Consider the following 13,208-nt stretch of genomic DNA (forward strand, 5'->3'; position numbering starts at 1 on the left):
GCGTCAATTATTTTGTTTCTCCAGTGTGCTTATTCATGTTCTCGTCTTGTCTTGAGGTCAACATTTTTCTAACAAAAATACTACATATTTACATATAAATCTCTGTTTGCCAAGACCCAGTTAATTAATGACTTCAATGTTTGCTGAATAGTATATAAGTGCCAGACACTGGCTAAGCATCAAGGATATAAAGACCAACAAGACAGTCTCTACCCATGAGGAACGTAGTCTGTGGTGAGGCCGAAACCACACAATGGTCCATAAGCCCCAAGAGGGTAAGAGAATGCTTTCTTTACGTCTGTAAGCAAGCCAAGTACCTGGCTGTGGGCAGAATCTGTAGCCATGCCCCACTTTCCATCTTTTCCTTCTTCTACTAGTAGAACCGCAAATTTTTAACTAGGCCATGCCACCCAGAATGGAAGTCTTCATTTCCACCCTCTTCTCCAGCTAGCTGTGGACATATAACTAAGTTCTGGGTATACGGATTGAAGCGAAAATGGTTTATGCAATTTCCAGGAAGTACTCTTAAAAGAGAGAGAGTATGCCCTTCTCTTTTCTTCTTCCTGCCAACTGGAACGAAATTATGGGCCAAGCTGGAGCAGCCACTTTAGACCTAGGAATTGAGACCACAGGCAGTAGAGACTTAGGCTAGAAAGTAGCATGGTCCTGACACTGTGGAGAACCATACCAGCCCTGGGCCACCTACTTCTGGACTTTAGCATGAGAATGAGTTAAGCTAACATTTGTTTAAGGCAGGGTTGGCCAGCTTTTTCTGTAAAAGGCTAGATAGTAAATATGTAGGCTTTGAGGGCCATCTGGCCTCGTCACAACTACTCAACACTGCTCATGTAGGATGAAAGTAGCCACAGACAACAGATAAATGAATGAGTGTCACTGCGTTCCAATAAAACTTTACAGACACTACCTCTAAATTTCATATAATTTTCATGTCACAAAATATTATCCTCTTTTGATTTTTTTCAACTATTTAAAAATATAGAAACTACTCTTAGTGTGTGGGCTGCACAGACAGTACCCAGTTTTGGCCTGAGGCCCACAGTTTGCTGACCTCTGGTTTAAACCAACATATTCTGGATTTGTGTCTTTACATTGAACCTATACCTGATACACTGCTACCACACCAGGGAGACAGTAGGCACTCAGTAAATGCTTGTGCAATGAACGAGCAAGTGCCATCCACTGCCCCGACATAAACAATGTTCTGGAACACAGGGGAGAGAGAGAGATCTCACCGTGACTGGACGCACGGGTGAAGGTGTGCTGAAAGAGATAGTACTATAGCTGAATCCTGAAGAAAAGAGTATTAGCCATGACAAAGAAAAGTGGCAAGGGTAGGTGGGGAGTTGATGAAAGTTCAGGCAGAAGGAGCAGTGTGTGCAAACGCCCTGAAGGAAAAGACAACAAGATCCCTCTGAGCACCGGAAGGTAACTCCCAATGACTAGAACCCGGATGTGCGTGGGCAGAGCCTTTTCCACGGGGAGGAAGTATCAAGCCCACTAAAGGATGTGGACTACCTTCAAAGCAGTAAGGATCGAGTAAAGAATTTTAAGCTGGGCAGTGGCATGTCTACATTCTCAATTTTAAAAAGATCACTTTGGACAACAGTAGGGACAAACTGGAAGAGGGTGCGACTGGAGGCCAGGAGGTCAGCCCCAACGCTATCTTCTCCATGGTGATGGCCCTCATCTTCCTGGTGGGGAAGAAGTGCTTTTGCTTCTGTGCTCCCCAAACCTTCGTATCTATAGGACTTCCCATAACACTACCACAGAAAACATTTTCTATCTGTTCTCATGTCCGTCTCCTTTAAACTACATGCTTTTTGAAAACAGAAATTATATTGTATTTGAATGCCCATAGCACATCTAGCATAGGAATTTGCTCATAAATAACTGTTATTAACAAGTGCATTTGATTCTAGGTGATCTGGAAACATACCAGATCCACAGACAAAATTAAAGCAGCTAATTTTAAGGGATAATTTATGACTCTGAGGGTAACAAAGACCATGCCACAAACTGCCACACACGTGGGTGGGGCTGTCATGGCAGCACTGGTCCCACTGAGGCCTGAGAGGGTCCCCTGGCAGCAGCCTGGGCATGCAAGAACCTCACCGGCATGGGGATCTTAGAGAGTTCTTTTCCAATGCAGTTCTTCATGATGCTCCATAAATTGAGGCTATAGTTTGGCTTGTATGGTATTCTAGTTCTCTTTTCCTTCTTGGTCTCTTCCAGCTGATGCTTGTACTAGGAGCAAAAACGAAGCCAATCAATCATCCACAAAGAACAGAAAACCTGGTATTTATAAACTTCCCTTCTCCCATGCTAAAAAAATCAGTATTTTCTGTTTCTCTTAGCGCTGTACAGGCAAATCCCTGGGAATCACATCCAAGTCCCTCACTCCCGATAAGTCTCAAAAAAGAGTCACCTGTTCATCAAGGCTGATGTCACTGCTGGCTCCACTGATGTTGCTGCCAGTACGTCTACACGGATGGGAAGTGGATACGAATTAGAGCAAAGGTCGGAACTTGAATTTGGTCCTTGCCAAGTCTTTACAAAGCAGAATGCTAAGCACACTGCACAAATTTATTAATGAGTGATCGAATGACAACTTTTAGAAGAGAATATGTATGAATTTAAACATCTCTGGAGAACTTGTTCACGGAAAAAAGCTGACAGTTTCCTACTTACTTAAGGAAAAGATTCCAGAACTCAGTAAACATAAACAGCTACGATGCTCTCACTGATACATTTCTAACCTTTCGATGGTCAGATATGTTCATTTTTTCCCAGAGTCAAGGATAACTTACTTATGGCCCAAATTTTCAGGCATGGTGATGATCTCAGGAGCATCAAAAAATTCATTCTCATCATCCTCATCACTCATGTCTCCTTTGCCAGAGCAGCACTGATCTATAAGGAGAAAAGCCTCATTCGTTTACTCTGGCTTTATTTACCAAAACCTGGCCCAGCAGGATCTTGGAAATACTAACCACACACATAGCAACAAATGGTAGAAAGCAGTGAAAAGCCAGAAGAAATACACAGCCCCAATTCCATTTGATGTGAGTCACTGATTTTGGAGAACGTGGAGTTCTTCTATCAATTGCAGAAAACCACCTGCCCATATCAGAAGTGGCCACCCAAGAACCGCGCATCTCACCTTTACCGGAACCAGCACTGCCGGGAGTGTTTGCCGGCAGCACCGTGGCCCCTCGGAAGGCTCTCTCCAGGTGATTATGCTGCTTCGCCAGCTGCTCAAGGGTCTCTTCCAGTCGGATGCGCTGGTCTCTTTCATACTGTAGAGACTTCTGCCACTTTTTACTATGGGTCTGGGCTAACATGAGGAAATCTCTGCAGGCCTGTATAGAGAGAGTTAATATGTGTCACATCAACTCAGCTGGTCAGAGATTCCCCTCAGCTGTCTGTAAGCCCCTTAAGTAACCTTATTCTGGGGACTCTAACTGGTAAATTACAAGGAAAGACTTGCCCTGTTATTCCACAGTATCAGGGACAGCCAGCTCTGTGATGCAATCAAAGTCAACCCCAGAAAAAAAAATTGAATGTGGTTGTCACGGTTCTTTTATATTTTCCTGGTCATGAGGACCAGATAAATGCCAAGTGAACAGTAGGCCCAGACAAAGTATTTGTGGAGACATCATAAAGGGTGGCTATGTGGAGTGCATCAAAAGAAAAAATCTGTGACTGAAAGAAAGCTAAAGAAGAGCACAGGGTAATAAATTCTTTAGTAAACTCAAGTCACCTAAAACTGAGGAATGCAGACACAGGACAGAGAATCTGCACTGAATTACACCAAATATGGGGAAACGATTTGTTTTTATTTTGGTCACTAAGAGAAACAACTGACCTTAAAAATTAGAAGCCTACCTGGGGAATCAAAGAAGTGATCTAGAGACAAAACACAAATCTGATCTTATCAGCCCCTTCACTGGCTCCCCACCAATATTAGGACCAAATCCTAACTACTGGTTATGAACATAAAGGTCCCACCACAGTATGGCCACCCCCTGCCTTGCATCCTCCTCTCCGGGCAGCTGGACCTAACCCTGCACCTACCATGGAGCCACACTGAACTGCTCACCATTTCATGAACACACAGATTTCTTTCAGGCCTGCCTACCACAGCATATGCTGTTCCTTCTACCTAGAATGCCCTCTCCTCCTCCCTCTGTCTACTGGGCCAAGTCCTTTTCATTCTTGAAGACCTATGGCAAATGTTACTCTGTGACACTTCCCCCTCAATCTCATAAGCAGCCAGCCTCTTCTCTACATTTCCATAGCACATTGCACATACTTCTATTTTACACCATTCACAGCAATATCGTGACTGGTTTCCTGTCTCTCCAGATGGATTATGAGCAATGTGAAGACACAGTTTATAGCTTATTCATGTATGTATCTCCAGTTCCTAACTTAGTTGCTTTATACATAGTAGAAGCCTGATAAAGTTTGCTTAATAAATAAATGAAGGAAGAAAGCAATGAAACTTAAAAGTCTATGCCGTGCCATAGAGAAACTAAAAGGTAAACAGAATATCTACTCCCATGGCCTCAACCTTTGCCTATAGGCTAATTACTAAATCGGTAATTCTAGCTCTGCACTCATGGAGCTTCAGGCCAGAATATCCAATTGCCTATTCAATGGCTCAAAGCAATCTCAAAATCAGTGGGTCCCAAATTGAACTACGTTCTCTTTCTGACTCTGCTTCTCCCTTTGGTGTTCCCCAGCCCAAGAACAGACGCAGGGCCCTTCTACCTGGCCAAACCAGAAAAATAAGAGACATTCCCGATTCTTAGTTTGTCTTCCCTCCCCACATCCAATTATCAAGTCCTTAATAATATAATACATAATATATTATTATCCATAATATATAATTAATATAGAATATTCTTCCTTAATAGTTCTGGAATCTGTGCACATCTTTTCATCGTCCATACTCAGAGGCAGTACGGAGTACAGACTGTGGAGTTGGATTGTTGGGGCTCAAATCACAGCTCCATCTCACTATCTAGCTATGGAATTTTCAGCAAGTTATTTAATCCCTCCGTGCTTCCTCTTCCTCATCTGTAAACAAAGAATAACTATGGTAACAACCTCAAGAATTGTTGCTTTACATGTAAAGCACTCAGAACCCTATCGGGCTTACAGTAAGCACTCAATAAGGTATTAGCTATTATCGTTAAGCCTGCATCAATCAGTCTTATCCTCTTCTAATCCACTATTACCAAGCCCATTTAATATGATCTGCACACCTCTCCCACACTTAATTCCTCTACAGCCTCATCTCTAGCTCCTTCTTTGCTAATAGTTAATTACCAGCAGTGCCCAGACCTTGGGAGAGAGGGAGAGATCCGCATATACCATACCTCTAACTGGATCAACAATTCGCCCTCACTTCCTTTTAATAATATTGATCATAACTAAAATTCAGTGAGACAATTGTATGTCAGGCACTTTGCCAAACACTTTGCATCAATTATCTAATAAAAGCCTTTCAACAATCCTGTGAGCAGCTACTAGTATCATCACCATTTACGGAAAAGGAACTGAGGTCACCAAGGAAGCAGGTAGTCCCAGATATACAGACATAGTTATACAGATAATTAACCGAGGCAGGTGGACCCCAGGGCCCCAAGCTCTATATTGCCCTTTTTCATAGGAAGACTCTCTCTGGTCTTTCAGAACTTAGTTGAAGTGTCACCTTCTCTAAGCCTCCCAGTCTGAGCTAAACACTTGCAATGTACTGTGGCACAACAGCCTGTGCTCATTCTGTCACGGCACTTAGCACACTCCATAGCGATCTGTTACTTCTCTGTCCCCTGACTGGAGAGTAGTCTCCCTGAGGGCAGGGACCACACTTGAATTGTTTTACATTCCTTAGCACAGTGTCTAGAACACAGATGGTCTCAATAGACGTTTGCTGCACTGGCAAACGGATCCACTGACAAGGTCAAATTCACACCCCTGTTTAGATTACTTTGGTAGTAAAGGCTATGTCCTAAGCAACCGAGAAATTGAGTGAAATGTATCCTTCCTTTGATATAACTTTGCCCGTTTAGAGATGTGATGCACTAGCATGTTAATTTTCAAGATGCGTATCACACCTAAGGCCTTGCCATCATCACCTCAATGGTACAAACGAAACAACACAGGGATAAAAAATACATTTCAAGCAATAAGAGGTTATGAAAGGGGCACAGGCAGTAGACCAAGGCAGAAGAGAATGAGAAAACAGAACTCATCTCCGAGTGCCAAGGGATCACTCCCTCTGACACAAACTCTGGACACTTAGAACTTGGGGACGAAGAACTGCCCCGAGGAACAAAGATGAGCATATTTTCAAGAGAAAAGTCTAAACCCAAGTTTCAATTTTATGAGAAGTTTTAAATCAAGAGGTGTTTTATTTAACACATTTTTCTCATTAGAGCAGGAAAAAAATTGTCATAGAGCAGGGTGTTCACCTGACATGGATAAAAGGGAACATTCACTATCAGCAGACCACTGTGTCCTGAGTTGTTCTACATAAAAAGTATATTTAAAGGCCAGCCCAGTAGCTGAGTGGTTAATTCACGCACTCCACTTCGCCAGCCCAGGATTTCGCCAGTTTGGATCCTGGGCACGGACCTAGCACCACTCATCAAGCGATGCTGAGGCAGCGGCCCACACAGCAGAGCCAGAAGGACCTACAACTAGAATATACAACTATGTACTGGAGTGCTCTGGGGGGAAGAAGAAGGAAAAAAAAAGATTAGCAACAGATATTAGCTCAGGTACCAATCTTATAAAATGAAAAAAATAATTAAACAATAATTAAAAAAACATATATACTACTGATTAATCGACCTGTATGATTTATGAGGTTTTCCTTATCTCAAGAGAACCAGAAAAACAAGCACATGGTCACTAAGAAGTGAGACAGTTTGGAAAAAGAGCACATGACTAGATATCAGAAACACAAGCATCAGTGCTGACTTGCAGAATGGTCCCGGGAGACAGCTGATCTTCTTGCAGTCCTTAAGAGGACAAAATACTTTGTCTCTTGTACCTTGTGTGAAGCCTGCCCTGGTGGCCTAGTGGTTAAGATTCAGCTCTCTCACTGTCACAGCCCGGGTTCGCTTCCCAGCGCAGGGAACCACACCACCCGTCTGTCAGTTGTCATACTGTGGCGGCTGCAAGGTGCTCTGATACTGAAAGCATATTGATATTGATTTCAAATATCAGTAGGGTCACCCAGTTCTGGAAAAAAGGCCATGAAAACCCTGTGAACAGCAGCAGGGCACTGTCTTATAGAGCACCAGAAGGTGAGAGGATGGCGCGAAAAGACCAGACAGATTCCACTCTGCTGTACACAGGGTCACTAGGAGTCGGAATCCCCTCCGTGGCACTAACACAAAACCTTGTGTGAATCAGAGCACTGAAGAAAGAGTACAACACTTCAGAAAATGATGTGAAAAGAAGGCTATCACAACTTTCTATTAAGTAACAAGGAAGTTTTGAATGAGAAAAACCAATTTTCCCTTGGTCACAGGAAAAGACCTTTGATCCCCAAGCAGCCAAGTGAACGAAACTAGTTCTAAGCAGACATCTTATTATCACTCCCTAAACAAGGGAAAATCTGGCCCCAGAGAAGTAATTTCATCCCATTGAATTAGGAGAAAAACCCTGCATAAGCCTTTTTTCAGAGCACTCTTGTCACTTGCCTTGTGAAACATCCTCTAGTGTTCTTAGGTGGAAGCTAACTAAAACAACCTGCCAGGTGAGAATCAGTCACCAGTAGAAGAAAACCAGCATTGTTTAAAGCACGTGTTCATTTCATACGTATCACCCAGTATCTGAAATACATCAGTAATGCCACTGGTGCCTTGGGCTTACCTACAGCCTTGTACCCACATAGCTGAAGTATGCCACAAACCAAAAACAGCCACCTGAGGTAGGAGGCAGAAGCACTGGCCCCTTCTTTTTAAAAGAAAAATGCCCATAACTGAGTATTTTGTCTTATCACCCAGAATCACCTCTGAAATCAAGAACTAAAGACAGGAAGAACTAGTATTATAAGGTTCTAACTAGTACTTGATCCAGCCCCACTTACCATACTGTAGGCTAGAATGCACTAGCAAAGCAGGGGTAAGACTCCGATTTAAAGCTCAAAGATCATGACAGTGGAAAGGACCCACGGAGACCTTCTAGTTCCAACAGATAAAGTTATTTATATATATATAAAATAAATAAATAAAACCACAACCCAGAGAGTTTAAGGGACGCAATTAACATCACCAACAGATGTCCTGCTGATTGCAGAAGACACAGGGCTGAACTCTGGACCCCCAACTCATTCCCAAGCTGGAGCAGTGTCCTCCTGACCACTTGAGCAGGGCATGAAAGTCATTCCATCTGTGCAGCCTGTTCTATTTCATGTAACAACGTAACTTAAATCTCTTGAGCAGTGAAGCAGGACCTAATGTTCTGTGCTTTATCAATTACAGTTTTCCAGCATTTGGGGAGAATTACATTTTGAAGAGGGAAAAGAACCAAAAAGCAACTTGGACACCATCTGCACTTACATTGATCATGGCATTGGATGTTATCCGAAAGAGCGTGGCCCGTTCGTTGACCTGTTTGATCTTCTCGTTGCTCTCAGCAGGCAACCTCAGGGACTCCAGCTCACTGAGGGAGCGCTGCAGCGCTGTGCCGTGCTTGGCTATCAGGTCGTTGCACGTGCTCAGGTCCTCCACTTTGCTGGAAAGGGTCCGGAGGGTATTCTGCAGCTCAGTCTTGTCAGTTTGTGAGACAGATTCTTCATCTCCTGACTCATCTACAGGGGTGAAAAGGTGAGTTATATGCCTCTAGGCCCAGGACCGAGAATCGGAACCCAAGTGCCTCTGCTCACAGCCAAAACAACACTCCTCACGCTGCGCACTCTGACGGAGAGCTTGCCATCACCAGAGGATTTGTCTACAGTGTGGTCCACGGCCCACCTGTATCATAACAACCTGGGGTGGTGGTTCTTCTGTTTTTTTTTCCTGAGGCATACAATAATAAGCATTTCTTTTGCTCATGATTTTTTTCCTTCCAGTTTTATTGAGCTATAATTGACATACAGCACTGCCTAAGTTTAAGGTGTAGAGGATAGCGACTTTACTTACACATATTGTGAAATGACTACCACAGTAAGTTTAGTTAACATCCATCATCTCATATAGATACAAAAAAAATCCACATTCTTCCCTTGTGATGAGAACTTTTACAATCTACTCTCTTAGCAACTTTCAAATATATCATACAGCGGTGTTAACTGTAGTTATCATGTTGTACATTACATCCCCAGGATGTATTTATCTTATAACTGGAAGTTTTGAACCTTTTGATCACCTCTGACCCTGGGGTTCTTCTTAAAGGTGCAAAGTGTCTGCCCCATCTCAGAAACTTTGATTTGGTTGATGTGAGGCAAGGTGCAGGAATCTGGATTTCAAAGAAGCTGCCCAGGAAATTCCGATGCATGCTGAAATTTAAGAACCAATGACCTAGAGGACAGGATGGAGAAGCTCGTGGCTCTTGGGATTGGGAATGAATTAATGAGCCTTTTAACTCTAGCTTGAGGGTTCCAATCCAGTTCAAGTGGATTATTACCACAAATCCATTATCATCTGTTGGAAGATTGGCAGGCCCTGTATGAAATGGGTTGAGAATCATAGTCCAGCTCTCTGTAAACAAAGTCTACATCACCAAAAGACTCGTTCATTCATCTTTTCTGGAGGAGAGCTCAGGGACTTCACGATGAGCTCATCTAACACTAAAGCCACTACTGCAGTGAAAGTCATGCAAGGTCTTCTGTTAAAAGATTCTCCCATAACAAGTCAAGTAGAGAGCTATCTTGTAGCTCTTGCCACCAGTTTTGTACTTAACACTTTGTAACTGCAGAGTGTTTTTCTAGCAGTGTCACTTCCTTTGGGGGAGCTAACATCAGCACTACTACAGGAGAAATAAGGAAAGACATGCCCTTATAATCTGTTCCCAAAAAACCTTACAAAGCACTGAATTTTCCTTACATTGCTTAATACATACTAAATACAGCATGAGAAGTGACAGGGGATAAGAAAATCAGAGATGAAAAGAAGCCAGCAGGTGCCTACCTCGGTCAGCTCTCAGTGAACAAGCTCAGTGTAACTCAACGATCAACACCTGTTGGGGGAAACCCTACCATTTTCCTTGAAGAAAAATCAAAACAATATTGATTTCTCTTTTAATGAAACTAAAAGTGAAATAAGATTTAAAATATAGTAAAATGAAAATATTAGAAAACATCACATATAACGTTTTCGGCAGTCTATGAGAATTTTGTTTCAACTCAACTAACAAATACTTAAGTAAGATGATGCCAGCAGAAAAGAAAAAAGGATAGGTCCAAACTGTGAGTTGTAATAATCCTAAGACTGACCTAGCATTAAAATAGCTACTTCTCAAATTTTTAATGTAGTCAATTGGCATTAAATGCCAGAAGGACAATTGTTATGCCTCTAGGATAAAGTTTCTCAACCTCAGCACTACTGACATTGGGGTCAGATAATTCTTTGTTGTGGACTCTCCTGTGCACTATAGGAAGTTTAGCAGCATCCCTGGCCTCTACTCACTAGATGCCAGTAGCACCACTACACCTCAGCTGTGACAACAAAAACGTCTCCAGACATTGCCAAATGGGACTGTGGGGCAGAAATGCCCCCAGTTGAGAACCGCCACTCTAGGAGAAATACTGCATGATGAGGAGAAGCCTGAGACATCCAGGAGAGAGATGATAATCGAATGACAATGAGGCATAAAATAAGATTTGTGCATAAGAGAGGAACAGAAAAAGTTCCCCAGGTATGGTGTTCTTTGCTCCCTACCCGATTCTGCCAGCATCTTCACAGCCTTGGCCTTGGCCAGCTCCAGGGCCGTCACCCAGCGCTGCCGCTCCACTTCTGAGCTCGCCTTCAGATGGTAGGTCTGAGCACCTCCATTGGAAATGATGAAGTTGCAGGAGTCCTCCACGGTGATGTTAGCTGTGGCGAGGTTGATGGTACCACGGCAGGTGTGTCTCATTTCTGCCTTTGACCTGCAACAACGAGACAAAGACAAGCTAAGTAGAAAGCTTATGAGTGGTTTCTCCTTCACCACATTCCATTTCTTTTCAAAACTCTACGCCTTTTGAAAATACAGTCGTCTTAGGAATCAGCAAGTTCTAATATTTCCCTCAAATGGTTTCCTAAAATTCAAGAAACAATCGGTAGGGATTTCCTTTCACAGCGTCTAAGTGTTGTTTCCGAGTCAGAATTATTGCTCTGCTGTTCCTCTCACTCTCAGCTTTTAATATTTCCCTCAAATGGTTTCCTAAAATTCAAGAAACAATCGGTAGGGATTTCCTTTCACAGCGTCTAAGTGTTGTTTCCGAGTCAGAATTATTGCTCTGCTGTTCCTCTCACTCTCAGCTTTTTCAAAATAGGCTTCACTGAAGCATAACTACATACAATATTAATTCAGCAATTTTAAGAGTACAATTCAATGAGTTGAGATAAAGGTATACAACTGTGGAACTACCTCCACAATCGAGATATAGAACATTTCCATCGCCCCAACAAGTTCCCTCGTGCCCCTTTGCAGTCAGGAATTACTCTGTATTTTGCAAGTTGTAATTGTAAAATAGTGCTTTATAAATTCATGCAACAGAATTTCGTAAAACAATCTCATTCTGTAAGAGAAAAAATAGTTCCATTTTACATATACTGCACAACCCACCCCCTAACTGTAACTCAGCCCAAATGAGAACTGTCGCATTATGCATAGAATTATACTGCAGAAGTTTAAGGCACACGTAGATATTTAGACCATTAAATATTGAGTACAGCTCAAATGATATGAAATAGGAATAACTAACTTTCTGTGGGAGTAAAGAAAGAATAATCATAAAAGAAAAAGGTGGTATAATCTTGCTGGAATATGTTCTTTCCTAAGGTCCACAGACCTCTATTGGTGGGAACTCCTAAGCCATCCTATTAATAGCTAGGAAAGATTCAGCAAATCTGTTCTCAGAGGACTGCGTGTAAAAATTTTCCCCATCTCTACTGACTGACAGTTCTATTAATAGACTAACTTTTGAACTTTATAGCACTTCTTGATGACAACAAGCTACAAGAGACTTCACAAAAAATATCAAGCTGCTTGCACAACTGAGTGTGCAGCACAAGTCGTGCTAATTTCCCTGCCACCCGCTGGTTATGCCCAGGGACCTGCGTGTTGAGACCACAGTTCTCCATGACCAACTTGGAACATAAAGAGGTCAAAGTCCCTTGCCAACTGCCACAGTGCAAAGCAGAGCCATTTCCCTTTTGCTGGAGCCAAGCAGCCAAATGCACCTGGCACGTCCAGAATTCCTGCATGCCAGAAGTGACACATACTCCATCTCCAGAAACTAAGATTTGGTATGTTTCAGAAAGTCTGTTTACTGTGCTTAGGAAGACAGATTTGCTATTGTTCAGTCTGTCACATGAAACTAGTTTTTCTTCCTCAAATGCACGAATGAGCAGTATGGGATGGCCAGGGGGTCTCAGTGGACTGGGCCATTTTCCATCCCCTGCACCTGCCACACTGTAATGTGAATCCCCGTTTTTTCTATTCTTACCTCCCCTCCCCCGCCCCCAAGCTTCAGCTTACATTATGAATAATGCAGGCAGAATTACAGACTCACAGCTGACAGGCCGACTCACCCCTCCTTTTGACTCCAAAGGTGCCACTTGGACCTTCTACCACATTCCTCACAATGTGTTGATCCTTTTAACAAACCACTTCCTAGGAATCTCTTCTGCCTGCGTCATCTTCATGAACTACAGAAGTTTCTCAAATCACATAAAGTCTATAGCAGTTTTAAAAATACCAAAGAACTTTGGAGCAAGGCAGGCTTGACCTCAGAGCTCTTGGGTTCGAGCAGCTACACCGATGGTTATAAATGATTAGTGCAGAAGCTGGAAAGACTTGGTTTTCAGGGTGCAAGATAAGTTCTTCAGGCACTACAGTATTAGGTGGTATTTTCTGGCTAGAAAGTTCGTCCCTAAAAAGGCCAGCCGAAATAGTAACTCAATCTCTAGAAGCTAGCCAGGAAAACTAATACTATGGGCCTGTCACGATGTGTCTGGGAGAGC

At 42.8% G+C, this 13,208-nt stretch overlaps 1 protein-coding gene across 1 annotated transcript in view; it reads right to left on the reverse strand.

Moving 5' to 3' along the window:
* OSBP (oxysterol binding protein) overlaps positions 1 to 13,208 on the reverse strand; it is a 32,755-nt gene that overhangs the window by 16,525 nt on the left and 3,022 nt on the right. The window contains exons 2-7 of the mRNA XM_044750501.2: positions 10,920 to 11,128; positions 8,601 to 8,851; positions 3,182 to 3,380; positions 2,829 to 2,931; positions 2,447 to 2,501; positions 2,134 to 2,265 (exon numbers count right to left, since the gene is read on the reverse strand). Coding sequence (XP_044606436.1) covers positions 2,134 to 2,265; positions 2,447 to 2,501; positions 2,829 to 2,931; positions 3,182 to 3,380; positions 8,601 to 8,851; positions 10,920 to 11,128 — 949 coding nt within the window. The remainder of the gene's footprint in view (positions 1 to 2,133; positions 2,266 to 2,446; positions 2,502 to 2,828; positions 2,932 to 3,181; positions 3,381 to 8,600; positions 8,852 to 10,919; positions 11,129 to 13,208) is intronic.

Source organism: Equus asinus, chromosome 17 (genome assembly GCF_041296235.1).
Source record: "Equus asinus isolate D_3611 breed Donkey chromosome 17, EquAss-T2T_v2, whole genome shotgun sequence".
Taxonomy (NCBI): domain Eukaryota; kingdom Metazoa; phylum Chordata; class Mammalia; order Perissodactyla; family Equidae; genus Equus; species Equus asinus.